Below are 27,567 nucleotides of genomic sequence, written 5' to 3'. Positions count from 1 at the left end.
TCCTCAGCCTCTCATCTTCACCAGCCCCCTGGGAAGGGTGGGGGAGAGCCCTGTTCTAAATCATACTGGAGGTAAAATTGGCAGTTTTGCTCATTGACTTGGCCTTGGAGTTTCATGGCATGTGCTACGCCTGCTGTAACTAATGATTGAGGGAGAAGCATTGCTGCCACGAGGCAAAGGGCAGAGGCAATGTTACCTCCCCTGTTGGGCTGTGAAACTGCAGGTATGAGGAAAACACTCTGCAGAAAGCTCCTCTGGGCATCTTTTTAGCAAAAGCAAGTGAAGTGCGGACACAGGTCAATGTCCCCAAGGTGTCCCTGTCCCTGCTTCTCTGATCCTTTCTGCCTTCTCATTTCCAGAGAACACCAGTCTCATCTGCTCTGCACTGTATCATTAGTGGATCGTCTCTTCCCCAGCTGTCATCCACGTGGACAGTTGTTTTAAACAGTGAATCCTAGTCATTAAAACAAACTCTGCATGTGCCCCTGGGTGGGCGGGCTGGCTGGCTTATGAGAACAACACTCAGAGGTCAAGGGAAGGGTGTGCAGTGTAACTGGCTTCAGTCTGGCTGGGTGCCCACTTCCCTGTGATCCCTGGTGCTGGGAATCCTAGCATCCTGGGAGTCTCATAGGCGGCTGCTTTGTTTGGTGGCTGCAGATATGGAGAGTATGTGAGGAAGGCGTCTGGCATGTGGTTGGAGCTGGCAGCTCATCTCACCCCTCCCCTTGCCCACATGAACCTTTGTGCACATCTGCCGGCTGGCACGGTCCGCTGGGGCTGGAGGATAGGGTGAACAGAGTGTCTCCCTGTGCTGCTGCCCCCTCTCCCACACGCTGGGTGCTGGCATTGCCTTTGTTTGCCGTGAACAGGCAGCTGTCCTCTGCTTGTAGGGATGTGGCTGGGTGCAGAGGTATCCAAATGCTGCTATGTACCGACTTGGACTTTGGGACTGCTCCTCTGCCCCCTTTGTGTCATCCTGAGGCCTTTCATTTCACTGCTCACCTGCATACATGGTTGAATAAACAGGCGGCTGCTTACTGTGATATGGGCTGGGACAGAGCTGTAGCAGCCAAGCTAGCCATGATCCAGGCATTGTGGCTGACTGCATCAAACCCCACCAAACACAGGAAAAGGGAGTTAAACCAGGGCTGGATTAGCTGTGGCTTGTGAACTGTTTAAAGCTACTTCTACTGTACTTTTCCCCCATTTTGTGCCCCTTGTTATGTACAATATACAGTTTGTTTTGTGCAGATTGGGAGGGGTAGGCTAAGGGTTTGCTTGGAAACGTGCCTTTGCTGTAAAAGCACTAGAGTGGGAACAGAAGGACACAGAAGTTTTGTTGAAAACTGCCTACTCCTGGCCTGGACCCTGGGCCCCTCTGTGCATGCACAGGGAGCAGGGAGAGGAGCTATCCTAGCCTGCAGCATCCCCTGCTGGCTAGCGCTTCCCTCGGCTCAAGCAGCCAGGAGATGTGGCATGAATAGAGTTCTTTTACGTTGCAGCAGGAGAACTGTTCTGCTCTCCTCTTGGGTGCTGGCTCCTCCTCTCTGTGGCATGCAGTCCCGATATGCTCAGGAGGACCGGCAGGATTCTGTTCACCACTCGCAACGCTGGCATTAGTGTTCTATTCACAGCTATACGTGGTTGGCGGCACAATAACTGGATGCGGCCTGCTTTCCTCTCTCCTAGCCAACCTGTTGGGAGATAAAAAGGTGTCTGGGTTCCTGGGGCGGCCTGTCCCCCCGCAATGTTCCCATCAAACATACAAGCCTCTTTTTGCAGTGCTGGTGGGTGATGTCCGAGCAGGACCTTAGTTGTTCAGACAATAGGCTACCATTCCCTTCCCCTACTTCCCATAGGCTCGCTCCTACAGCTCTCCCTGCCTTCCCGGCCAAACTGCAGAGTGCTCCGCTCCTCCCTGAGGGCATGGCAAGCACACATTTTGGCTGGGCGTGTTTCTTTCGTCCTTCCTAGTGATGTACTTGTGCTCTCTTCTTTCCACACTGTTGCATAACTCAGCAGCACTTTGTTCTCCCTGAGGAAGTGGCCTGCACTGGGTCTGAGCAGCACCACCATGAAGCTGGGTGGCAGGCTGTGTGTCCTTGCATGCTGCTGGTGGTGGAGAAAGCAGGAGGGAATCATTTTGTCACCTCTCGCCTTGTTGGTAACGTCTGGCTCTGTGCATTCCTAGGAGGCCTGTCTCACACCGCTCTGCGGTTCTTGTGGTTTGTCTGGTTTATGGGAAGCAGTTAACAAAGCTCTGAGGCCAGCCGCTAGGAGCTACTCCATTTTGGCAGCTGCACCAGACTGCTTGGACCAAGGCCTGGGGCCAGTGCTTTTGTCTGTAGTGAGTGCTGCACACAGCCACAACACAGCGATTGTCTCAGAGCTGCTCCGCTGCAAAAGCAGGGTGTCGCTGGAGCTTTGCTCCCTTCTGCAATGGCCAGAGCTGGCACTGGCACAGCTGCATCGCTCAAGGGTGCAGGTTCTTCTCCTATGGCTGGAGAGGTGGAATGAGGGCATGTGGTTGGTGTAATGCAGCTCACGGCTTGGGCTAATGATCAGGGTGAGCCTAACTGGCTGAACCCTTGGGGAACTCTCCGCTCCCCTGCAGAGCCCTAGGTGGGGAGAAGTGGCAGAGAGCTGCTAGGCTGCCTCTTGCCACTTTGTTCAGCTCCAGCTCTCTACAGCAGCTCTAGCTAAAGGCCAGTGAGCCCATTTATGAATGCTGCTCCTACCACTACCTCTGCCCACAGCACTTCACAAAGCTGGCACTGGCTAACAGAGATGTTCCTGCTGTCAGTGAGTCTCTGCCTTTACACTGAGTATATGCTGGCCATTTCTGTATCACCCTTACTGTAACTATTCAACTCCTTGAGCGCTGGGCTGGGTGTGCAGAAATGGAGGCATTGTGGTGCACACACCTCTACTTTCAAGTTCTCTGCATGGCTGATTCTTGCTGGCATCTGACTTGTTCTCTCACCAGTTGCCTTTGCTGGTATGGCTGTAGGACTCTGAGGCCTGTATGAGGTTATTGGCAGTACCCTAATTTCAGCACTTTTGAATGGTCCTGGTGTGAGGCAAACAGCTGCTCGTTGCTGAAGGATGTCATTCATTGTCTAGAAGCACTCAGGTGACAGCTGCTTTATCTATGGGAAGGTATCTGGAGTGCCAGGAATATGTGCTAATTTTAGCCTGTTTGGTGTTTGCTCCAGAAATGAGCCATTTGTTTCATCGCTTGTTTTCAGCTGCTTATTCCTGCTTGTTTCTCTCCTTTCTCCCGACATGCTATCATACCCTTTAGGAACTCTACAACACCAGCTGATACTCGCACCCTGTTGCAGATGAGTTAGTTTACATCAGCTTTCAAAGCAACTGGTGTGGGTTTGGGAAAGAGTTGTCAGAAGTCTCTCTTGCTAGCTCAGCCAAGTCAGTTAGCAGACAGAGAGGAAGAGAGGCTGTATGCTTGGATGGTTCATTCTCAGCCAGTCCAACAGTCAGGCAAGGCTCCCATTCCTCTAGTGGAAGGGGTTGATGCCAGCTCAGGGGGACAGTAGCCACAGGAAGAAGTTAGCTCAGAAACAGACACCCAGGGCAGGCTTTAGGCTGCTGAAGGTTTTTGGAAGGCTTGTTTGTTCTCCGGCAGGGGAAAGGCTTCCCTCGCCCGCCACCCTCGTGTTCTGCTGTAATCCTCTCCGCCCTGTGCGCTCACATCACATCTGTCAAGATGCTGTGAGCAGCGTTGCACTCTTTACAGCTTGCCTCCTGGCTTTTGGAGGGAGTTTCTCGCCTTGATGCGAAGCCTGAACCTGTTTGGTAAGAGCAGCAGGTGGCAGTGTGAGACTGCGAGAGGAGCCAGCTCCGCGCTGGGCTGTGGAGGCTGCTGGGCTGGGGCACGCTGTCTGCTGTGTTTTCAGTCTGGAGAGGTGGGGATGGATAAACGAGGCTGCAGCTCCAGGCAGGCTGGCACTGCATGGGATTAGGGTTAGCGCTGCAGTGCTGCATGCACACAGTCCCTGACCCCCGTAGAATATAAGAAGGATGCCACAAGATGGAGATGGGCTTGAGGGGGACTTTGTCTCAGAAGCTATATTCAGTCTTCTTACTCCATCCCAGCTGCTGCTTTCTGTGTTGGTCCTGAATGCAGGTTCTGCAGTGGAGAGTTGTCCTGTGTGAGCACAATGAGCCAATGCAGAGCACTGTCTTCCCTGGGAACCTCAGTGGGTGGCTGCTGTAGGCTTGCAATCCCTAGGGCAGTGTCTTGGTCTGGAAAGTCCCCTTGGGTTGCATGTGCAAGCCTGGCTGCCTCATTCAGAGCCTGCAAGCTGAGCTTACAGGCTTGTGTGCCACCAGCTAACCTGGTCTATTGGTCTGCTGGGTCTGGGAGTGATGCCAGCGGAGTCTCAGCAGTTCCTGCAGACTTTCACCCAGGGGCAGGGGCTCACATTTGCAAAGGCAGAGGATGACAGGGCTGGACAAGGAGCGTGAGGGTTCCTGGGCCAGAACAGCAGGGAGTTATGCAGCTTAGTGCTGAGGTGCATGACCCCCCTCCCCTGGGATTGCTTTTGCTTTGCCGCATGTTTGCTTTTAGACAGCAGCCTCATGCTCTTACTTTTGGACACTGATTTCTATGTGCAAACTGTGTTTTAAAGCAATTGCCTTTTATTTCTCCTTTTTTAAGTGGGGCGGGGGGACAGAGACCTCGTAAAACCCATTCTTTGTTGCATATTGGTGGCTAGGTGGAACAGATGTGAGCTTTTTGCTGTGTGTATGGGGGGAACATCTGCTAATGGAGGGGCTCTCTTGCTGTCGCGATACAGCATGTGCACATGCTGTGGCTTGCAGACCACCAGCCCCGAGAAAGGCCTGTGGTTCTGAGAGAGGGTATTCCCTAGTGCACACGTGGCCTGCTCTAATGCTTCACAGTCAAGTATCCCTAAGCAGGTCTGGAAGACGTCTGTGCAGTCCAGAGTTGTGTGGAAGGAAGGGGCTTTCATTGGAAGTGGGGACTCTCAGCATGTGGCCCAGCCCGCAGGAGGAGTGACTCTAGATACTACAGGGTTGAGTGGGATGGCAGAGCCCAGCAAGGAGAGCATGGGCTCTGCCTGGGCCCTCAAGGGCTGCCCTGTCTCCCAGGACGTTGAGAACCTCCATGGAGCGCCATTGCCTTGGGCTCACAGACAGACTGCCCCATGCAATTTGTCCCTCTTCTGTGGTATCAGGGCAGGGAGGTCTGTAGGGTCTGTACCTGTTAGCTGAGTCCTCCCCTTTTTCTTGCTGCGACCCTGGCCATGCCTGTGGCTCTGCTGACGGAGTGGTGGTACCTCTTCCTAGGAGACTTGCTGCTGCTCTCACTTCCAGTGGGAGTGGTGTTTGCTGGGGCGGGGCCCTCTCTCTCCTGCACAGATGCTTTTAGGGGCTCATGAAAGCTCTTAAGAGAAATCAGATGAGTTTAAGGAGGCTAAAATCCCTTTGCCGAGCCTTCTAGTATGTCAACACAGCATGCCATGGGACCTGTGGTTTGCAGCACCCCTTGTCTCCATCCGTCTCCTCAGATTTGGGAATGTGGTGTAGCCCCATTCCAGCTACACCCTTTCACAGCTTTTTCTCCCTGCCCTGCCAGAGCAGCAGAGCTGTGCGGCCTGTCCTATGAAGGCTGCACAGCCACCTGCCTGCCCAGCAGCAACAAATAGCCCTGGCCTTTAAACTGCTTTCATTCTGGCTGTTTTGAGATAAAGCCATTAAGCTGGGGGGGGGGGGGGGAAAACTTGTCAGAGGAGGCAGCCAGGCACCCTTGTCCAGCACTGCCCTGCATGGCTGTCAATTAGGAATGGTGTGAATCAGCACTACTTTCCACTGCCACCACATGCCAACTTGGCTGCAGGGCCCAATGCCCCAGCCCCATCCTGCCTGCATTCTCTTGCATGTCCCTGCCCCCACACATTTGATAGGGTTGAAAAGCTCTTTGTTTCCGAGCACTGCTCAGCAGGAGTTGAGCTGGGTCCTGCCAAGTGTTAAATGAAATAATTAAAATCCCCACTTTCTCTCTCTTCCTCTCCTTTCTCTGTAATGCTGGTAATTAGCCTGTAAAACTGCAGGAGGGGATGGGGAAGAGAGTATGTTAACGCCTTCTCCAGGCTCCGTCCTCCTCCACCCCCAGGAGGCTCTCTAGGCACTGGGTGCTGTCAGATAAATCCTAATTAGCTTCTTGCCAAACAGGATTAGAGAGAAGGGAGTCAGCCTGACAACTGCAGGAGCTGGAGGCTTCTGCAAGGTCTCTAACTCTGTGAGGAGGGGAAGATTGACAGCAGTCAGTCAGCTTGCAAAGTAGTACTGGTTTTTAGTCTTTTGGGTTGTTATCTGTCATCTGGTAGGCAAGAATGGGGAGCTGAAGGAAGTCAAACTGTTGTCATCTGTTTGTTGCTCTCTTTCCAAGTAAATGGTCATTTGGGGCACTGAGGTTGGCGATGCCCCACAGAATGCATTTAAGCCTGCCCCTCAGCCTCCATCTGTGGTCAATGCAAGGATGCAGGGCATCCTTTGGTGACACTTGTCCCAGCGCTCCTTGCCCAGCCAGGGGCTGATGTGCCATGACCAGCAAGGCCCTGAGATGGAGTACGTGTCTCCTGCCAGCTCTCTGATTCAGAAGCAAGAGGATTAAACTGCTGTCCTGTCAAACTGAGCACGAGCAGTTGCAGCCACCCTTCTGGCTGTGTAGCATTTTGGCAGCAGCTGTGACATCCTTGCTGTGAATGCTCAGAAATAAACCCATTAACAGCACCAGACTTTTAAGTGGTTGTTGACCACACGGAGGCCTTAATGCATTAAACACTTTCACGTTCCCCCCTGCCTAGTTTTCTAAATGAATGTGCTCAAAAATAATATTTTCCTCCCTGTAACAGAAGAGTAGCAGCTGTGTCTGAGGGTGTTAAATTGGGCCTGCTCTCCCCCTGTCCCTCCCTCTTCTTTCCTGTCACATGTGGTGACTTTCTGCCTCTTGCTCCCTGCTGGGTTGGTCCTCTGAGCATCTGCAGCCTTAGTGAGGCCCAAGGAGGAGAAAAGGGAGAAATGCCAGCAGCGTGGATGTGCGGCACCATTCAGAGTGGGAGGCTGGAGGGTTATAGGAACCAAGCTGTCCCCACCTCACTGTGCCTTGCAGTGCCTTTCTGCTCATGCGCAAAGGCTTTCCGCCTTAGACTGGCTGGGCCCAAATGGTCCGGACCTTGCACTGCTGGGCTCACTGGCTGGCTCTTCTGAGTTCTTGACTGCTGACCGAAGTTAATGGAGCCAAAGGTGACTTTTATGTGCTCTTCCATGCTGTTAATTCTTGCTGTATTTTTCTGTCTGATCCCTGGTATGCTGGCATTGGAGGAGTTAAGTGTAAAGGGAAGGACTCAGTATGCTTTGTAGGCATGGCCAGCAGAGGGAGTGGAGCAAGGAGACTTGCTGTCCCACGGTGCTGTAGCTGATACAAAAGGATGCCAGCATTGTGAACTGCCGTATTTGTTCACGACTACAGATGTACTCATGGACCTCCCCTGGGGAAGAGGAGGGTAGCGAACAGAACTGATGACCCACATGGACTGGGCAAGTGTGATGTCTCCCCAGTGCAAACAGCTCTTCTGGTTATAAAATCTCATTTGAAAGAGTCACAAGGGGCAAAGGTGCTTTTGTTTATCTTACTCAGGAAGGTGATGAGCTGGTCTCATGCTGGAGTTTGAACCTGCCTCCCCCAGGACACGCAGGCTGTTCAGAGCTGATATAGTGCTGCCCCTAGAAGTGGCCCCTGAGTGGCTAGAGGGGCAGAGTTCCTGCAGACCTGGGAAGAAAGGGAGGACTGTGCTGTGGCTGATTTGCATGTGTAAACATGAACAGAGAAGGATGCAAATATGCTTGCTTTCCCTTTGGGATTTTTCCCATCTTGTTTCTTTGTCTGAAGCCAAGCCTTTGGTCTTAGCCCCCACATGCTGGAATTGCCAAGGGAGCGTGGCTCTGAAACCCTAACAATGTAGGGATGTGGAGCTAGGCTGGGAGGGTGGAGGGGAGAGGGGTGCTCGCCATCCAGAGTACAGCACTGTATTGCCATGGCTGGGCCTTCAGGCAGCACTTGGCATCTGTGCCCTGGAGAAAGACACTAAGTCCTGGCCGAACTGGCAGCACGGTGACCAAGAGAAGGATAGGACCAAGGCACTCTGCTGCCTTTGAGAAGGGCTTGTCGTCTTGTGTAATACTCCAGAAATTCCCAGAGGGTTCTTGTAGCCGGGGAGGAGACTGGGAACAAGGCAGTAATGGAAGGGCTTGAACTTAGCCGCTTGCTTGAAACAGTACTGGGGGAGAGGGTAGGAGGGGTACAGGGTCTCCATGTGCAGTGAGGTTAGAGGTTCTCAGTCTACTTGCCAGAGCACTCTAGATTGGCATGAGGACAGATGAGCAAATCACAAAACACTCATCTGGTAAGCAACACCCTGGAAGGGTATCTTGCTGCTGCCAAGCCCTGAAATGTGAAGCAGGTCCAGTGGCCTCTCTCGCCAACTGCGGAGCCCTTTTTAATCTGGCTAATCAGTGCTCTCCCTGATAGAGGGCTTTGCTTCTGAGGAGGTGCCTGAGATGGTTTCCCAGCAGGGATCTGCTCAGGAGAGACTGCCTGGCAGAGTGTTTGCTGCAGAGCCCTCATAGCAGTTGTGCTCTCAGGAACTCTTTGCAGCTCCTCTGTGTGTCAGGAGGAGAACGGCTCCCAGGGCACACTCCAGTCTGCTTTAGTGCTCGGACATGAGGCAATCGGGCACCCTGCTCATTTGGGCTCCGCTCCCAGCAGGGTGGTTAGGATGCAGCCTGCGCCTCTCCGCAAGCAGGGATTGTGTTCTGCAGGTCCCCAGGGAGGGAAGGGAGCGATGCAGGTTTAAAGAGGAACAGTGTCTGGGACGTGACTTGGATTTCTTTGCTCCCCACTCCATTTTCCTTTTTCCCTGCAATGCTCTTGGCAAGTTGCATCTACAGGGCCAGGATCTTCAGGACATTCCCCAGCCTGTCTCTCTAGCAGAGAGGAATAGTGTGATTTCTGTGGTGGAGTTGTAGGGCAGCTTGTGCCTACAAGGAGACCCAGCAACCTACTGACCTGCGGTGTGCGAGATGCCCTGCTAAAGGACCACCCACTCTCCTTGGTATCTCCTTGTTGGAGGGGGCAAGTAGGTGGAATCAGCTTTAGTGTTTGTGTCCCTCAGGTTCCAGGCGAATTGCCAAGGTGATGAAGGGAGGGGCAGCACAGCAGAAGCAGGCTGGGGCTGGAAGGGGTATGTGCCACTAGCAAAGGTTGTTCTGCCTTCTCACTCAAGTTCTTGCCTTTCGGAGGAGGGGGTGGTGGGTGTCTAACCAGCTGGGCTCCTCCCGAGGGGAAGTGAGGGCTGCGCAGTCTGAGTTGTTGGCAAACTAAATATAGCTCTCCTGCAGGGAGCTGTGGCACCAAGCCATCCTGGTGAGAGAGGAGAGCAGTGCCGCATCGCAGGGCAAGGCCTTGGCCGGGTCCTGCATGGCAGCCGCTGGCAGCCGCCAGGAGGAAGCTGTGCTTCCCTTCCTGACTGTAACAGTGGCCTGGTGTAAAACTAACCAAGCTGCAAAAGGCAGGAGGAATTTAAAGTGACTTCTTTGCCATGGGCTTCCATGTGTGACCACAGTGGGATTCCCCCACTGCATCATTTCTGCAGTGCTCATCTTTCCCTGTAAGCATGGGATGTGTGTGTGAGGACTCCTTCCTCTGCTGTGCCCAGACCCTGCCATACATGATGCTAATAGGGTACAGGCAGTCCATTAGCAGGACTTGGAGGGCAAAGGAAGCCACAAGAATCCTCCTGTCCTGTGTCCTGGATAATGAACCAGCCTCTGACGCCACAGGCCTGCATTTGGTCAGCCCAGATTTCCTTTCCCTGTGCTGCAAGAGGGCCTTCCTCTCGAAGGGTTTTTTCCCCTGGTCTCTAGAGTTGCTTTCTTCCTCCTCTGTAGTGAGGAAGAGCTCAGCCTGTCTGCAAAGAGCCATGGGTGCCTTAGAGACAAGAGAGCAGGTCATTGTGCTCTAGATGCACAGTACAGTAGGCAGGAAAACAGCTTACCTGGCATGTGTAATGCCAGGGATGCTGCATAACTAACAATGGGGCTCTCGATGGAGTGGTGCTGTGGGGAGCAGGTAGAGAGTGCAGTCCATGGGGGTCTGTTCTTGTCTTTTGGGTCAGGCCTGGCTTTCACACTTTGAAGCATGCACAGGCATCACTGCCTTTGGGAGTGCTCAGGTTGCAGCAGGATTGTCCTGCCCTGGTGTGTTGCTTTTTGCTGTTGCCCCATTGCTGGTGCTTTGGTCTGACTCTTGGCCCTGGCTCTTCTCTTGGCAGCTTTCCTGTCCTCTTGGTAGCTGTTTGCTTTGAGCTTAAACTCTGAGCCTCCATCCCCTTGCTGGCAGTACCCTGCCAAAGAAAAGTGGTGGCCAGAGGTTCCTGGCTTCCCAGGGGTGTGAGCACATGGGCAGGGAGGGAACAACGCACCTCAGCTGTGGGTCTGTGTCCCGCAGCGCAACTTCTCTCCTTTCCATGTTGTCCACCACCACATCAGGTAGGTTGGTGGTGGAGCCAGCACAGATCCAGAGCACTCTTTGAGTTCCTGCTCCAGTTGGGTCCCTGCCTTCTCTGTGCCTGCTTTGCCATCTAGATAGCACCCCGGGCCTGCTTCCAAAGCCCTGGGCATTTTTGGGAGGGTTTCTGCTGATCTGGGTAGCCTTTCGATCAGGACCTTGCTCCTTTAGTTCTTTCCTTCACTCTGAGCTGATGCCAGTGTGTATAATTTTGTCTTCATCTCACTTGCTCTCTCTAGGATAAATATCTTAAAAATGCTTAGTTACTATTTTTAATACTATTTTTCACACATCTGCTGTGATGTGGCCTTTAGCCACTTAGTTAAAAGCACACCTTGGAGACTTATGCTGCTGCCGTTCTTGGGGATCTCCGACCGAACTGGCAGCATTGCCGGGAGGAGGAAGGGCAGAGATGCCCTCCCTGCTCTGTTCAGCGGAGCCCTTCCCCATCTCCAAGCTGGGAGAGGCAGTGGAGGCTGGGGCCTGGGAGCCCCTCTGCTGGGCAGAGTGGGGAGGGGGCATGGGGGCAGAGACATGGTGCTTGGGGGAGGCATAATGAGTTTTGACAGTGCAGTCTCCGCCTCTCTCAATATCTTTAGTTCACGAATGAAAAGGCGAAGAGGGGTGGGAGGAAGAGGAGGAGGAGGGGAGAGGGATTTTTTTTTTCCCTTTTCCGTGCTCTCTCTGGGAGAGCGAGGGAGAGAAGTGAGTGGATTATCCCAGCAGCCTCCTGATCAGTCGCAGCGGCAGCTCTCCCCTCTTTCCCTGCTCCGTCTCTGGGAGAGCAGGATGCATACAGGTGTTCATGGCTCTGGAGCGGCAGCGGGGGGAGAGGACCCGCGCTGAGGTACCGGGTGCCCTCCCCTTTTCCTTTGTGCCCTTGCCTGCGAAGGAGTCCCCCGAGGACCCAGGGCAGAGCAATCCCCAAAGCCTCTTCCTCTTTGTTTGAGCTGCCTCTTGCTCTCACCGCTAGCGGCTGGCGAAGGCGAGCTGGCCAGTCCAGAATCCAAGTCGCCGTGGCTCCGGTTTTCTCCTCCTCCGCCTTTTCTCCTTCCCTTTTTCTTTCTTTCTCACCTCCCTTTGTTGGCAGCGTGACTGTGACCATTTGGAAGGGATTGTCGTTCCTCTGTGTTTACCGGAGGCACAGCCCTGCTGCAGCACCGGATCCGAGGGGTGTGTGTGTGCGCGCGCGCATGGAGTTCTTCAGAGGCCACCGCTGCCTGGAGAGGGACAGGCACTGACAGGGACTCCTGCCCTCCCTGTGCTCCTTAGGGAGTGAGGGGCAGGTGGAGAACCTCTAGGGCGTGGGGCAGGAGGTGACACAACTGCTTGGGGTATCTTTTTTTTTCCTTGCTTTATTGTTCAGTGCTGCACAGCCCTTTAACTGTGCATAAGATAAACCCTAGGCTCTGGAATTAGGTCTCTAAGCTCCCTTCACATATTGCACGCCCACCCGCGCAGGCAGTGGCGGCTGCTGCTCCCCCTGGTAGCTTGCGTGTGCGTGTGTGATCCCTTCATGCCTGGCTCGGCGAGAAACTGGAATCTCTCTTGGAAGGACTGGCATGTCACAGCAGTGTGAGGAGGGGAGCTGGCCTGCCTCGGCCACTGCGGTGGTGGTGACAGCAGTCACGCTGGGCAGTGTTTCTCTCTGCTGGCAAGGTTTGAGAAGTGACAGCCCACGGAGGAGGAGAAGGCAGGTTGCGGCCCCTTCCTGGAGCGTGAGCATCAGCTCGTGCTCGCTGGAGGGGTGGGAGGGTGCCAGAGATCTGGCACCCGGCTTGCCTGGAGAGAGGCGGAGGGGGAGAGCTGTTCACCAGCTGCTCTCGAGGAAACCTGAGCTGAGCGGGGATGGATTTGCAGTTGCTTTGAAAGGTGCTTCAGTGTGGAAGGGGGACCTCCTGCCCTCGCTGGTGGTGTGGGCCAACTGAGTCACACTGGCTGCTCCCAGCACCTGGCTACGGGGACTTGCCGTGGAGGGTCAGAAATCAGTGAGCAGGGGTGTGCCTGCCCCAGAGGAGTTACAGCTGTAGGAGACGTGTGGACGGCAGAGGAGGCTCAGCATTTCTGGAGCAAGACCAGCCCTACATCTGAATGGAGAGCTGAGAGGCAGCCGCACGCCGTTGGAACAGCGGGACTTCCCTGCCTGTCCCTGCCGAGAGGATACGGACTCTGCCGAGACTGTTCTGCACCGGCACCGCTCGTGCTGTCTCTGTCCTGGCCCTAATCTCAGGAACTGGTGTGTTGGTATTGGAGCTGCCTCCCACCATCTCCACGCCAGGAACAGCTCGTCCCCATCCCGGTAGGCTGGGCTGCAGAAGTTGAGCTCTCCGCACTTTTGCTTGTGGTTGTTCAGTTTGCTTTCCATTGACAGTTGTGGATCTGCACCTCCCCACCTGGAAGAGGGACTGACAGCATCTCTCCAGAGCAGGCTCAGGTCCTGATGCCCAGGCTGGGTCTCTGAGATGGCAGATGTGGGGACAAACTCTTGCTGCTGAAAGTGACCCTGGCCTGCCCTGCCCACATGCTAGCGGAAGATGGGAACCTCTGGGAAAACTTAGGTCTTGTGGCTGCCGAAGAAAGACTGGAGGGGGGAGGAGGGCATCTGCTTGCACCTTGTGGCTGCTCTGCCTTGGATGGGTCGGTGGCAGGCTGAGCCTTGGCCTACAGCGTGACGGCCAAGCATGACGGCTTGCCAATACCCCATGGCACCGGGGGCCTTAGAACGGGACCGGATGTACCAGCACAAGGTGTCCTTGGTGGTGCGTTATTTCATGATCCCATGCAACATCTGCCTCATCCTCCTGGCCACGTCCACACTGGGATTTGCTGTGCTGCTCTTCCTCAATAACTGTAGGTGTCTCCTGGCCGCGTGGGAGGAGCGGGGTGGGGGGGGAGAGGAAGGGGTTAGATCAGGTCAGCGTGCCTACAGCACTGACGCTGGCGGGGAGCTGTCTGAATTTGGACCTCCCGTTAGCCCCTGCTGTCACCAGCTGGGCTCTGCCCTGTGCTGGGGGTCTCATCATTTGCATGTTGTGGTCTGGTCATGAGCTGAGGAGGTGACAGCCTTCTCCGCCTGCTCTCTAGTTCTGTCCCGCTTTTGTCCGAGATGTTGTTTGCCCAGAGTTGCGAAGTGGAGAAGTGAAGGTGGATGTGCAGGTGTCAGTCCCAGCTCCCCACTGTGCATGTTACACTCGTGCTCTCAGCTGTGTTAGCACACTCCTGCACCCCTTCTAAAATGCTCAGCTCCCTCCCTCCTGCTGCTCGAGGTCTGAGCGTGGGTGACACTCTTGGGGAGGACAGGGACTTGCCAGGGCTGCATGTGGGCGGTGAGGGAAAAAACATGGGCTCCTAGGAGTCCTGGTCTGTCCAAGGGCTTCTGCTGCTCCCTTATCATAGGCAAACTGCTGAACCTTTTGGGGCCCTGTCACTATATTTGATGAGTGGGAAATGCATCTCCTAGACTGCTATGGGATCCCTGCTCTCCATTTACTCTCTTGTTCTGAAGAATCAGCAGAAAGTTGGGAAAGATGGAGGAGTTTTCCCCTGACTGGGCTGTTGATCTGATCTCTAGCATGCCCGAGTAGACCACACACACGGGTGTGTGTATATCTATGTATCGCTAGCCACTCTAGGCGCTGTGCCCCATTGCCTTGTTCTTGCCCAGGTGTTCATGCTCCCAAGTCCCAGGTATCTCTGGGCACAGCCTGTGGAGGAGGACTCTTTCATGCAGTAGTGTCTTTGACCTCCTAGGCCAGGACATGCCGAGTGCCTGCTGTGACAAAAGCCTTTAGAAGGCAGGTAGGGCTGTGTGCTGGAAGACTTGCTCCCCTGGCTTCAGGATGTGCTGTTTCTCCTGGTGTGTGTGTGGCTAAAAAAACTCCGTAAAACTGGTAAAAACAAATGAATGCATTTAAAAAGCACTGCCCAGAGCAGGGCACTGGCAATGGAAGGGAAAGAGCCTGGCCAGTAAGGAAAAGATTTGTCATCTGCCACAGCCTAACTTTACTGCTGTGGGCATGTCACTTAATAGACAGTGGGGGGGAGGGGAGCAAAATTTGACACGGGCTTCAGGATGTTTCTCGTTCAGCATGGTCAGAGCCTATGGAGCCAACCATTGGCTGAGTGAAACTCTTGTCAGCCCCTGCTTAATCAGTCGTTTCCCAGATGGAGAGGACTGGCTGATGGTGAGGCTGTACCACCATGTTCTGGGCTCCTGCTGTTACGCCCTTGGGAGCTTTGTTCTTCCACTGCCCCCGGCTACCCTTCCTCTCACTATCACCTCTACCTTCCTGCCTAGGAGGCTGCAGTGTTCCCCCAGTAATGTCCCTGCTCAGCCCAAATGGCTTGATGAATTTGTTCCTTGGGAGGTGCTTGTGTGAGAGATGATAGTGTGATTTGCATTGTGGCCTTGGTAAAAAGGTCTGAGGCAGCCCCCAGCCTGAAAATTACAGCTACCTGCAGCCCTGGTGGAAGCCCTGTCCCCTCACTGGTACAGCCAGGCAGAAGACTGCTCCCAGAAGAAATCCAGAGCTGCCAAGTCCCAAGCAAGAGGTGCTCCACTGATACAAGTAGGAGGGCCAGGGCTCCTGGGAGCTGTTCTGGCTGCTCCCTCCTTGCTGCGAGACCCTGCTTGTGTGGGGGATGTGGTGTGCCGATGGGCTAAAACATCAGCCCAAAAGCCACTGAGGAGCTGTGGATGGAGGGTGCGGGGGAGGAGGAGGAGTGAGCATGCAGAAAGAAACCTGATAGCCCTGTGTTCTTCTTTTTGTTTCTTTGCAGACAAGCCTAATAGTTACTTTACCCATACACCGCCAACCCCACGAGATGGTAAGTATGCACAGTCGCTTTCTGGAGCTTGGTTCCTGCACTCAGGACGCACGTGAAAGCAAATTGTTGAGCCTCTTGTGCTTCTTCCAGCTGATAATGGAAAAGCACTTCCCCAACCCAGTGATGTATTTTGCAGCCTGATTCACTTCTCTCTCTCCCCTGAGCAGTACTGCAGCTCATACAGGTGTTCACTCCCTTCCTTCTCTGTCTGGAGTCCGCTGGGCTGCCTCCTCCCCAGGGATGCGGGAGTGTTTCCCTCCAGAGCGGGGAGGGAGCGTAGAACATTGCTGTGTCTTGTTACTCCTCATGAGATACAGCAGCCCTTTCTCTGTGGAAGGTTTCCCAGGCAGCTGTGGTGGAGGTGGAGAGGGGCTGGAAGAAGAGGTGGGTTCTTCCATGTGCTGCCAGTGGTTTGCAGAGCTCTCCTGGTTCATCTGGTGAGACCATGCAAGGGAGGGGATCAGGCAAGGGGGCCTTAACCTTAAAAAAGTGGCAGTGTGAATTCAGTGACTCCTCTGTGTTTATCCCTAGAATGTCTTCCTGGATATTACGAAGGGGAAGGGGGAAGCTGAAGGAGGTGCAGAAAGATTTGCTGGTGTGCAAGCGAAGCATAGCATGCGTGCCTGTGGTGTGTGGCACTGAGTCCCAGGCAAGGGAGGGACCTGAAGAAGGTGATGGGCTGTATGCACGAAGAAATAGACCAAAACAGTGTTCTGCCTCCCTTGGTCCCCAAGTCTTTTTGGTGTAGCCTGGTCAGCAGTGCAATCATCAGAGCAGCCCAGGCCAGGACAGTGAGAGAGAGTGCTAGTTTCAGTTTGTGGGGCCCAGAGGTTGAGGGCTGTGTCTCGTCTTGGCACAGGCAGCAGCCATCCTTCCCTGCCATCCTCCACACTGCCCTGAGAACATGGGTAGGCCGAGCAGGGAGGGACGCCTGTTTGGGGGAGTGATAGGGACACAGCGTTTCCCTGGGACTTTCCACTGTCTTAGCAGCTCTTGCTCCTGCTGTCAACAGATTGGAGTGGGCTGCACTGATTCATGGCAGCAGGAGGTTAAATAGAAAGCAGGTAGGAAACTCTCCAGCACAACCACTCTGCGTATGTGCTGAGCAGCTCAGGGAGGGGTGCCTTTGCAGCTAGCAGAGGTTGCAGAGAGACTGTTGCCTGTTCGTTAAACCACTGTTTCTGCTGAGCAGTCAAAGTCAAATCATCCCAGCCCGTCCAGTCTTGGATCTGTTGGCTGCTAATGCTGTACGAATGCTTCAGAAAATCTGTTGGGCTTGTGGTCCAGCTGACAAAAGGTTTCAGCTGTATCAGCATCAGGAGCAAAATGGAAAATGATATTCAACTGGACATCAGGTATCTCTGCAGCCCTGGTCATAAATGGTATGGACACGTGATTGTGACCTAGCCCTCCTTCCTTTCCCATTCTTGCTGGGTAGCACAGATCTTTTTGTTTATGGGCTCTCTAACACCTGCCTTTCCATCCCTCAATTTTGACCTTGTGAGACAAAAGGCAGTTTGGTATCTTCCTTGTCCCCAGGAGATGGACTCCCAGTTCTTCCAGAGCTAATAGTCCTTCCGTGACAGTGCAGATGGGACAGCAGTGCTGGGTTTCCCATGGATTTGCATCTTTCCCTGTACTTATGGTATTGACAAGGTCTCTCTCAGCTATGGATTCCCTGGTGACTCATAAGAGGTGGGCTCACAATACACCTTTTCTCTGAGGCTTTATTAAGGTCTTTCAGTTTCATAGAGTTGTAGGAACTTTGTTTTTGAGGCCACGCTGCTATCAGCCGTTATCAGCAGGCTTAAAAGCTCTTGGGTGCATGCAGGCAGCATGTGCTCAGATAACGTCATCCTAGGAGCCTTGTTTCTTCTGAAAATCAGGCTTAAAATCCCCTGCTTTCTGCTGGCAGGCTGTTCAGTCACCTTCCCCACCCTCCCTAGCTTTATGTGCACAGATAAGAGCCTAGTAGAAAACTGCAGCCAATTAATAACACGTTTGTTTCTTTCTTTCCTTCTCTGATGGGGGTGGGGAAGGAGGCGGGGGAGAAACGGATGCTAGATGGAATGTGATTAATCTATAATTGGACCAGAGAAGACATCTAATGCAAAAATAAAAGCAAACGTAGGTGTAATTCTTAGCTTAGGGCTCCAAGATATTAGCAGACCATCCCATCCAGATGACATATTCTAAAAGATCTCTGGTCCCCACAGAGAGGAGCTGGAAAAGCACCACCCTTGGTAGTTTGCCAAAGGAGGTGCCTCCTTTTGCAACCCTGAAATGGTGCAAGTTCCTCTTGTAAAAGCTCAGAATTTCTTCTTTGGTAAGCTTTTTTGGGCAGAAAGGAGCATAAGGCAGAGGGAAGAGGTCACCCACCGAAAGGGAGTGGTTTCAGCCCCTGCTGTGCTGGAGAGATTGGTATTGTTCACTGCTTGTATCAGGCTTGGAGACATGCCTCTGGTCCTGCAAAGGTTCTTTAGATATACATATTCCGTCAGCTTAGGTGGGAACTATGCCTCTACTTTTAAACTGATCAAGTGCTGAGGCTTGCTGGGTGCGGGCCATGGCTTTCCCTTCTGAGGCTTGCTATCTAGTGGTGGCTTTGGTGGGGTGAGGTGTTATGTTAGCAACATCTGTGCCTGGCTGTCCTACTGATGGGTTTCAGTTTAGGGAGGTGGCTGATGAGTGGTTTAACCCTTTTCTCCATCCCATAACTGGCCGTATCTGAGAGAGATGGGCAAGGAAGGGGCCTCTGTCTCACTGCATCACATTTATTTTCCCCAAGCAGTATGTGATAGTGTGACAAAAAGGGCTGGCAAGGACTCAGTGGCTCTCAGCGGGAGGTGTTCTGGAGTTGGGTTTGGTAGGTGCTGTGCAGGGGGCAGGCAGAGTGAACTGTGCCTTCCTGCATCCCCTGGAGGGAAAGAGGTGGTGGGGGAGGATCTGGAGGGACCCTCCTCCCCCTCGCCTTGTTCTTTCAGCATCTGTGATGACAGGTTTGATTCCTGTTTGTTTGCAGCATCTCTTGGTGGAGTCGTGTGGGGGAGACAAGATCATTTTTATTGTTTGCTCTGCTGAGGGCAGAGCGAACAATAACCCTCTTAAAGCCATGGAGCCATGCTAGTGAGGGCTGGATTGGCTGGTGGAATTCAGGTAGAATTGATGGGATGAGGCATCAGGCTGTTAGGTTCAACCTACCCCAAACTGTGTCCCCTATCAGTCCCTCTCTTCCTGCCTCCCACCTCCCCTGGGGTGCTCCGCAGAGGTTCTGAAAGCCATCTCCACTTGGGTAATTGTTAGTGAGGTCTGTGCAGAGCATGATGGCACAGCCAGCAGCAGACTGCTCTAGACATGAGACCAGCAGCTGTGATACAAAGCTGTCCTGCTCATGTAGGAGTGGGGGAAGGATAGCCTTGCTGGTGGGAAGTTCAGCTCTGGCCATCCCTGCTTGCATGCTCTGGTACTGTTTTTGGTGTTGAGGAGCATCTTTCCCTTTTGCATTTGCAGAGACAAGGGGCTGAGAGCAGAGCAAAACAGGGCAAGCTGCAACTTGGGCCCTCCCTGGCAGGGTCTAGCCAGCGCTCTCTGTCCATACTGTTCTTCTGGCATTTCAGGAGAGAAAAAAGCCCTCTTGGTGTGGCCCAGACTCGAGCATTCTGTTTAGCCCCTTTTGCTAGCACCAGTTTTTTGGGACTGTGGATTTTGGTTTCTTGCTAACCCCACCAGCTTTCTGGAGCAAGCCTGGAGTTTGCCCTAGGTCTCTGAACTACATCTTGCTTCAGCCTTTCCTCAACAAGCATCCTCCGTGGAAGGAGGAAGTCATGATACATCTCTGGGAGTGGTGGGAACCAGCCCTTTTGCCGGTCTCCATTCACCTTTGCAGGTGTGTTTGTGGTATTAGCCAGCTGTGGGGAAGGTTCAGGTCCTGCCCCTCTGAGTTTGGAAACAGCTGAGAAGGTGGAGAGGGCTGGAGACGCATTTTCTTCTGGCAAGCATGGATAGAGTGATGCTGGTTCAACCTTTTGCACCGCTCACCAAGCCAAAGGTGCAGTGCTCAGCACTTACTTATGGGCACATGAAAACAGTGGTGATGCATGAGATGAAGACATCTGAGGAAAAAAAATATTGGAAAAAAAAATGCTTTCTTGTGCCTGGCAGCCCTGTAGATACAGGGTGTGCAGAATAGAGCTTTGGCCCAGGCAGGGGGTTACACAGAGGAATGCTGGTGCAAGTGGCTTTTCTTGTCTGGATTGGAAATCAGTTAGCTGGTTAATCCTACAATACCGTCAGTCCTGGGCATTGTCTTTGCTGTGGCTGCTGGGTATCCTCTTGTCAGTACTTAGCTCTGGCTTTGTTCTCTTCAGGCCAGCTCCCTTTCCCCTCCAGTGGTTCCCTCTCCAGATGGTGTCCCTTCTGCCATGAAGAGACAGTCACCTGTTGTGTTGCCAGCATTGCAAGGGACTTGTTCCTAGAGTCCCTGCTGGTAGCAATCGGTCTCTTCATTGGGGGTGAAAGGTGCTACATGCCACTGAGAATCTGATTTGTGCCAAAGGTGGGGAATGTAAAATAATCCTGACCTGTAGGTGAATCAGTTGATGAGTTTCTGTGGATTGAGCCACTGCATTGGCCGTACTGAGACAGCAAGAGTCTGGAGGGTGTACCTACCTTCCCTCCCTGGAAAGAGGATGCTTCTGCTAGGAACAGCAAGGTGTTGTTGGGAAACTGCACGTGCGTTCATGCCTCCAGTCACAAGCTGCTAATCTGCTCTTTTTAAACTGTAATTTTAAATGAAATGTGCCAGTTTGCAGCAGCTGTAGTTGAGCTAGGTGAGGTCGCTGTTCCAAGAGCCGTGAGGAGATGATGAGATAGATCTATTAGCTGTTCCCAGGTGCTGGAATAGACAGTTATTGCTATGTGTCTGTCATTGCAGGAAACTGCATTTCATGACCTGGCTGCTGTCTTCTAGCTCTGTGTCTTATCTGCTGTAGAGGTGAAGCCAGGGCATAGAGAGGCCGTGTGGGGCAGCATGTATGGGAGAGGCCTTATCTGTCAGCACAGGGCTGGGTTCCCTTCATCACAGGGCATTGGCTGTGCCTGAGCATAAACCACACATCAGCAGACGGGTCAGCAATCCTGGTCTTGATCTTGTTTGATGCTTCACTAGGGGAAGATGCTCCTTAATTTTATTTGATTGTTTAGTTAACATCCCATAATTCTGATGAGCAGCTTCCTCTGGCCATAACATATTGGCACAGATGTAAGGAGGAGGAAATAAATTGCCTTGGGCGTAGAAGTCACATAAAGTGCTTAGCTCCCCTCACCTGCCCCGCAAGGTTATGCGTGCTGCCCACAGACCACCTGCACTGCATCAGGATGAGCAGATCAGTCCTGCAGGAAAAGCTGCCCCTGTGGAAGACCCAGCATGTGGCTGATAGTGGATGAGGAGCTGGGAAAGGTGGCTCCAGTGATGGTGGGCCTCAGGTCTTTGTGAAACAGGGACAAAGATGGTTGGTTGTGTCTAGTGCCTGCCCCTGTACTGAAATGTTTTGGTGCTGGTGCAGGTCCATCAGCTCAGAGGAGGTTGCAAAATGAACACGAAGGTAAGGAAAGCCCCAATGGGTGGCTTGTTGGCCGATTGTGCTGTGCTATGAGAGTCAGACTTGGACATCTTGGGTTTTCAGAGCAGAGTAATGTAGTATCCTACCCATTAACTAAAATGAGCACTGTATCTTCCTTCACCCAAAGTGATACTTTCTTCTGCCTTGTGCCCAGTGGGTGCTATTTTAAAGAGAGTTAAATCTTGAAGGGCAGTGGCAGTAAAAAGGCTGGGCACTGGCCCACACCCTGGGGAGATATGTATGCTGTCCACACCTTCCCCTCACTACCAAATCCATGCTGAGCCTCCCCTTCTCCAGTCCCCATTGAAGGCTGAGGCCTGGAAGGCAGCCTTGGGCTTTTATTTCCTCAAAGGAGCTCGGTCACTCTATAGGCAGCTCTGCACTTCTCTCTCTGCCTGCTCAGGGGGGCGAGGGAACACTCAATCACACTAGGTAGGAAGGAAGCTGTGAAAATATAACTTAAAATAAAACACAAGCTCTTAAATTTCATTCCCTTTCTGCATGGCTGTACTGGAACACCCTGCTGGCTTTGGCTGCTAATCCCAGCCTATTTCTCTTCTGACACAGACCAATATAAGACTTGGATCCTGCAAAATGAATTCATAGCCCAGGCTGCATGGAGGGGCTGGTCTCGGTTAGTAGAATGGTGAGGGTCTTACAGACAGTCTCTCTTTTCTCTGCCCACAGATGCATTTACCAGCCCCATGTCTTTTCCCAAAGCCCCCTCACTCCTCTTCTCCCCACCAGTGTTTTTCCTAGCCTCTAGCTCTTTCCAGCACACGCAGTTTGAAAAATACGTAGCTGACTTTCGGCAGCTTGAGCAGTGAAATTTGATCCACTTCAGCAATAATCCATGTCACTTAAGGCCTTAGACCATGGTGTCCACCCTGTCAGTTCCCCACATAATACATGGTGTCAGACAACAGAGCTGACAGTAAGCCATGCTGATGCTCCTTGTAGTCCCACAGTGGCTGCTGGGCTGCTGTGACCTCTCCTGTCTGTGTCAGAGAACTAGGAAGTATGCATGTGTGGGAAGGGGGATGCTTCATGGAGAAGCACGTTTGGGATATGGGGAGTGCCTCAGAGCTGTGGCAGCTCTAAACTGTATAGATACCCTCCTGTCTTACTGTGTTTTCAGTACTCTTGTCAGAAGCCCAATTACTGCTAAGTAATGTCTACTTTGCCAAGGCCTGTGTCTGAGACAAACAAGAACAGCCTTTTCTGGCAGCTGACTTCCAACAGTATGAGGGGTGATAGTGTTTATGCACCTGTGCTTTTAACCTGATCAGTTGTGCAAGAGAGGTAGGCTAAGGGAAGAGAAAGACCAGCTGAAACATCTGTCTGAAATAGCAGGGCTCTGAGGACAGCTCTCAAGGGAAGATGTGGGCCTGGCCATATGAATGAGATGGCTTCTGGTTTCTTAGTATGTATTACCTGCTGCCCTCCAGACAGCTCCATCTCATCGCTTTTCTATGACAGTTTCCCAAGGCCACAAGCACTATGCAGTTGCTGTCTGCAATTAGCATGGAACTGTATTTTTCCCATTGGTCCTGCAGTTATAAGAGCTGGGCTTGCCACCCTTCCTTCCCCTCTAATGAAACCAGTGTGCAGCTGGATTGAGGGTGGCTTTGCTGTGCAAAGAAGAACTTGGGGATGTCAAAGCATGGTGGGAATGCTTGTCACACATCATGTAGCAAAAATATCACTGTTTGTGCAAGGTTAAATTTTTACAACAGGCTTCTCAGCAGCTTTGTCTTTTCTTTGCCCAGCTGCTCCCTTTTAATTACATAGTGCCTCCTAGTTCCTTGATACTTCATTAAAATATGGACTGAAATATTGACCTACTGAACTGTTGATACTGTGCTAGCGCATCGGGGCTGGATGCAGCGTGGGGCTGGACCCTTGCAGTATCTTCAAACATCACAGACTGTACCAAGAGGAGGAGTGATGAATGCAAGCTAGTGACTGTCCCATCTATAACATGCTGCCTGGGACTTGTGTTTCCCTGTTGACAGTGAGGATTTGAGGCTGGCCTCATTATTTAGCATGTTAGCCTGGGCCTGGGGAGCTTAGATGTGATTTGTCATAAATACCTCACAAGAAACTCGAGTATTTCACTGTATTTCTTTGGGGCTCATGTTCCCAGCTAGGGTAAAACTGGATGGGAAAGATTCAAATTGATTCAGGGGCCTTCGCTGAACTGCCACATTGCTCTGACACGTCTTCTCTGGTTTGAGATACCTATGCTAAGGGTTGTGGCAAGAGGTAGTGGCTCTCTGGGCAGTCTTGAACATGTGGTGACTTCAATCCCATGCACTTGCCCAGTGCTGACCAGTCTGGCTGCAGTGAGAGGAGTGGTGTTATGGCTTGGGATCCTGCCCGTTCTGCATACTCTAAACATCGCAGCAAAGTGTGCTTCAGCTAAACCAGTTCAAACTGCTTCAGGGTTGCTCTGGAGAGAGAAGAGATGCTAAACATAGCTCTTCAAAAAGCTGAACAGTAGATAAGGTAGCTGCAGTCACTAGACACCACTTTTGATCTGTTGAGAGTATTTTTTTTCCTCTATTTATAGTGAGGTTTGAGCTTTCTCTTGGGGGATCAATTCATGCACTTTCCTGTTATAGGGCTTAAGTTTGGGGAAGGAGTAGATGGGAGAAGTATTAAGATATTCCTGTTTTTTCACTATATCAGGTCCTTGCTGAGATATCAAATCCCCGTTACCTCACTTTCCCCAGGTCTCTGCCTCATGTCTCTCAGGACAAGCTTTCTGGCATTTAGCCCTGGAAAGTTTTGACAAGGAATGGTCTAAGGTGCTTTATCTTCTCTACTCCTTTGCTGTAGCATGCTGGACTCATTGCATAATACCATACAGAGAAAGCCATTGCATTACTACAAGCTCCCAACTCAGGCCCCTGCAAATACTGCCTGCTTCTTTGCTTCAGAAGAGGTTTTCTTGACAAGTGAATGTTGTTCTTCTAGGAACATGTCTGAAGGTCACAGCGACACAATGTGAGCCTCACTTTTTTGGTGACAGGAAAACATTTGCTGAAAATAGGAGCTGTTTGTAATTGTGTGGCAGTGCTCCAGGTGTGCTGGGATGTGCTTTGCCCAAGGCTGACATCCCAAGTACCATGCTACAGAAAGAAGAGATCCAGTTCCTCGCAGGGGTGGGCTGCTGGGCTAAGATACCGCACGGAGTATTTCCCTTCTGCATAACTGGTGCTCAGCCTGCCAAGGTCACCAAAACTAAATACCTCCCCTTCTGGCCAGGGGCCCTTAGCACAAGATTGCTTCCTAAGCCAGCCCACTGGGCAGTCCTCTGTCGCCAGTGGCAAAGGATCAACCCAGAACAGATGTGCTACAGTGAGCAGGGAGGCCAGGATGGGTCCAGCCAAACTTACTTCAGACCAACGTGGCTTTAAGATGCAGTCACTATGTTTAACAATTAATACGAAGAGCAGAGGGAGAGCAGGAGGAGTGAGGCTAGGCAAGACCCACGGGCATGAGCAGACTCCTTCAAAAGACTGCAAGCAGACCGTGCAGAAAGGCTTGCCAGAGCCTGGTGCCTTGAATGCCTGGCAGGCTGGGGCCTGGAAAAGGTCAGCAAATGGCAGTGTGCTTGGTTTGCCTGACAGTGCAGTGCAGTTGAGTACTGCCTTTGGATCTGGTGCATCTGGGGAGGAACCCTCCTTCCCTCCAGCTATACAGACTGCTGCAGCCCTCATTTCCAAGAACTGTTTCCTTGCTGAGCGCTCTGATCTCCCTGATTTGTAAACATTTGGCACTCTGTTTTGCAGATCATGGCCTCTGCAGACAGGTGAGCACAGCTTAAAACAACCCAACTATAGTTATTTCTTGCCTTTGCCTCCCTTCCTTGCTTGGGCTGTGTACAGGCTGCCCTCCCATTTGGGCATATTCTTTGTGTGCATTGAGCTGTCTCCAGTTTTCTTTGCAGAGTGCCTCCTCTGGGCAGATTCATGCTCTTTACTGCTCTATCTTTGGGAAGACTGGGAGGGGTGTCTGTGTGCTGGGGTGTGCAGGCAGGACAGTGGGAGCTGGCTGCTGAGGCAAGCTTCTTGTCTGCATTTGTTGTGGAGTGCGTGTCCAGCCCCCTCCTATCTCTGATAAAGGCTAATGGATTCTTCTAGTGATCAGCCTGCTCAGAGCTGCTCTTGCAAAGGGGCTTGTGACGGATTAATGAGAGTCTTTTAAGATGTTTGATTTGCAAGAGTGACTTTGTTTCATATCCTGAGAACATGCCTGAAACTCCTCCCTGCTCTACGCTGTCTTCCTCCAGCACCACCCTCTCCTTGCTCACCATCAGCTCTGTGTACCTCCCTGCACATGGTTTTGCTTTTAGATCTTCCAACTGATCAACTCTTTTTTTTTTCTCCCCTCTTCCCCCCTCCTTTCATTATGGAAACATATAGTCAGCTCTCTTCCCACTTCTCCTTTGTCTGCCTAGCAGGCATTGCTGGTTGAAGCCCTGAGAGGGGCCAGGCTGCCTTTACCAGCTTGGGGAGGAAGGGATGATAGGGACAGGAGTGCTGACTTTGCTGTGCTCTTGTTCTCAGTTTATAGTTCAGTAGTGGTGGCTTTTAGAAGTGAGGAGTTTTTCCAGGCAGCTGGGCTGTAGAAGGCTGTGGCTGGTGAAGACTGAGTTTCTAGGGTTCCCCTGTCTGCCTTCCTGTGTGACAGGAGTGCAGAGTGTGCTCAGAGGGTGCTGAACTACTACACTGTGATCTCAGGAGGAGATACCTGCTTTCCCAGAGATCTCTATGGTGTGTTGAGCTGTGCACAAAAGATCCTTGGAGAGCTGAGAGAAGTGCAGAGGTTCCCAAACTGAATGGTTGATGCCTGTTGTTCTCTCTGTTTCTTAAGGACCTTCCGTCCTCAGAACATGTCAGCTTGAAAACAGTAAGTGGTTTGGAGACTTGTGGAGAAGTTCTTGTGGCCTTGGGGACCACAGTTGTGCGGTTGCAGTGTAGCCTGGCTCCACAGCTAGAAACGTGGAAATAAAAGGTGTGCACTATTCCAATGAGCAAAGAGTGGTGCTGTCTTTCCCATTCCCTCTGGTTTGTGTGGGGCTGCTTGCAGGGATGCTGGTGCTGCTATTAGCCAGTGTTTCTAACTCCTCTTCACCACTGTGCAGGGAGGTTAACTGCAGCTTTCCAGGTCCATTCAGTGGCGTTGCAGTGAGATCAGTGTCCCATGTTGCAGGCAGGGACACAGGCAAGTGGGTGAGGACAGGTGTCCAGCAGGCCTGGAACAGAACTGGGGCTTGTGGCTAACGTTCCCCTTGTCCTGCTCTGGTTACACCAAGGGCAGGGCCTCTAAGAAAAAAGGCTGGGGTTAAATGGCGCATGGTGTTAACAACATCCAGTGTGCCTGTATCCAGTGAGCCCTCTGCAATTCTTTCCAAGGAGAGCCGGTGCTGATCCCCGCATGACCTCTGGAGGTGCTGAGCTGTGTTCGGCCAGTGCCTTGGGGGGTACACCCAGGCTCTCCTGCCAGTGCCTGTGGGTGGCTCTCCCAGCCCTGCGGCGAGGGGCCTCTCCTGCCTTTGAGCAGGGCAGCAGGCTCCTTCTCCCTCACCCAACAAGCAGCAGCTGATATAATTAGTATTGATGGCAGGGAGGGTGGGCCCAAGAAGAGGAGTAAACGTGCACAGATAAGAGTGTCGGCTGGAGCGCCAGCCTAACTCGTCACCATGGCAACGTGCACCTCCATCTCATGTAGAATTAATGCTGGCCTTTGCTGTCCTGACACACACGCACATGGCTCCTTCCCCAGGGCCTGTGTGCCCACCCCCTGAGCCTTGCATCTCTCTCTCTCTCTCTCCTTTCATCTTAAAGAAGTTGCAAAAGCAGTTCTCTCCTGCATTTTGCCTGCTCTCTGGCTTTCACACTGATAGTGTCCTCATATATTGGATGGCGACAGGGCAGGTTTGCTCATGTTGTTGTGGTAGCACATTGTCCCTTCTCCAAAAATAAGGTTCAGCCTCTGCTCCAGGACCGAGGGATTTGTTGCACACATGCTCTTGTCTATTGCTATTAAAAATGCAATCACCTTGCATGCAGTTCCTGTCTTCTGGCTGAGGGACGGAATCTGGGAAGGCTTATCACAGGCTCCTTCTCTGAGTCCTCTGGGCTCCAAGAGGACCATTACCATTTTTAAATGGTTTCGCAGCTGCTTCATGATGGTTGCTGCACCTCTTTTACACAGGCATTTAACACTGGTTGCTTTGAGGCAGAATTTGGCTCAGGACAGGTCACTGTTACAGCCCACTGGTCCATGGGGACCAAGTGGGGAATAGTGGTAGGTGGGAAGCAGAGATGCAGGTTGGCTTGGTAACTGCCAGCATGCATTAGGGATGTGAAATATGTATTAGATCGTCACAGCTTTTTCCCTCTGCTGACCCTCCTAGCCAATAGAGGGCTGCTCTCCACTCTGTATCCCCTAGTGCTTTATCTGGTCTGCTTTTAAATGGCTAAAGAAATGGAA

The 27,567-nt window shown here is 52.4% G+C and overlaps 1 protein-coding gene across 8 annotated transcripts in view; it reads left to right on the top strand.

Moving 5' to 3' along the window:
• AGRN (agrin) overlaps window positions 1–27,567 on the top strand; it is a 145,791-nt gene that overhangs the window by 56,388 nt on the left and 61,836 nt on the right. For 5 of the 8 annotated variants that reach the window (XM_064525509.1, XM_064525505.1, XM_064525508.1 and 2 more), the window contains one exon: window positions 15,395–15,442. The exons of 1 other annotated variant lie outside the window; for it this stretch is intronic. In XM_064525509.1, the coding sequence (XP_064381579.1) occupies window positions 15,395–15,442 (48 nt within the window). Of the gene's footprint in view, window positions 1–13,281; window positions 13,466–15,394; window positions 15,443–27,567 lie in introns of those variants that run through there. 2 more of the 8 variants (XM_026100669.2, XM_026100671.2) reach the window with 1 other exon arrangement.

Source organism: Dromaius novaehollandiae, chromosome 24 (assembly GCF_036370855.1).
Source record: "Dromaius novaehollandiae isolate bDroNov1 chromosome 24, bDroNov1.hap1, whole genome shotgun sequence".
In the NCBI taxonomy this organism is placed as follows: domain Eukaryota; kingdom Metazoa; phylum Chordata; class Aves; order Casuariiformes; family Dromaiidae; genus Dromaius; species Dromaius novaehollandiae.
This window is presented reverse-complemented; position numbering and strand designations above follow the sequence as displayed.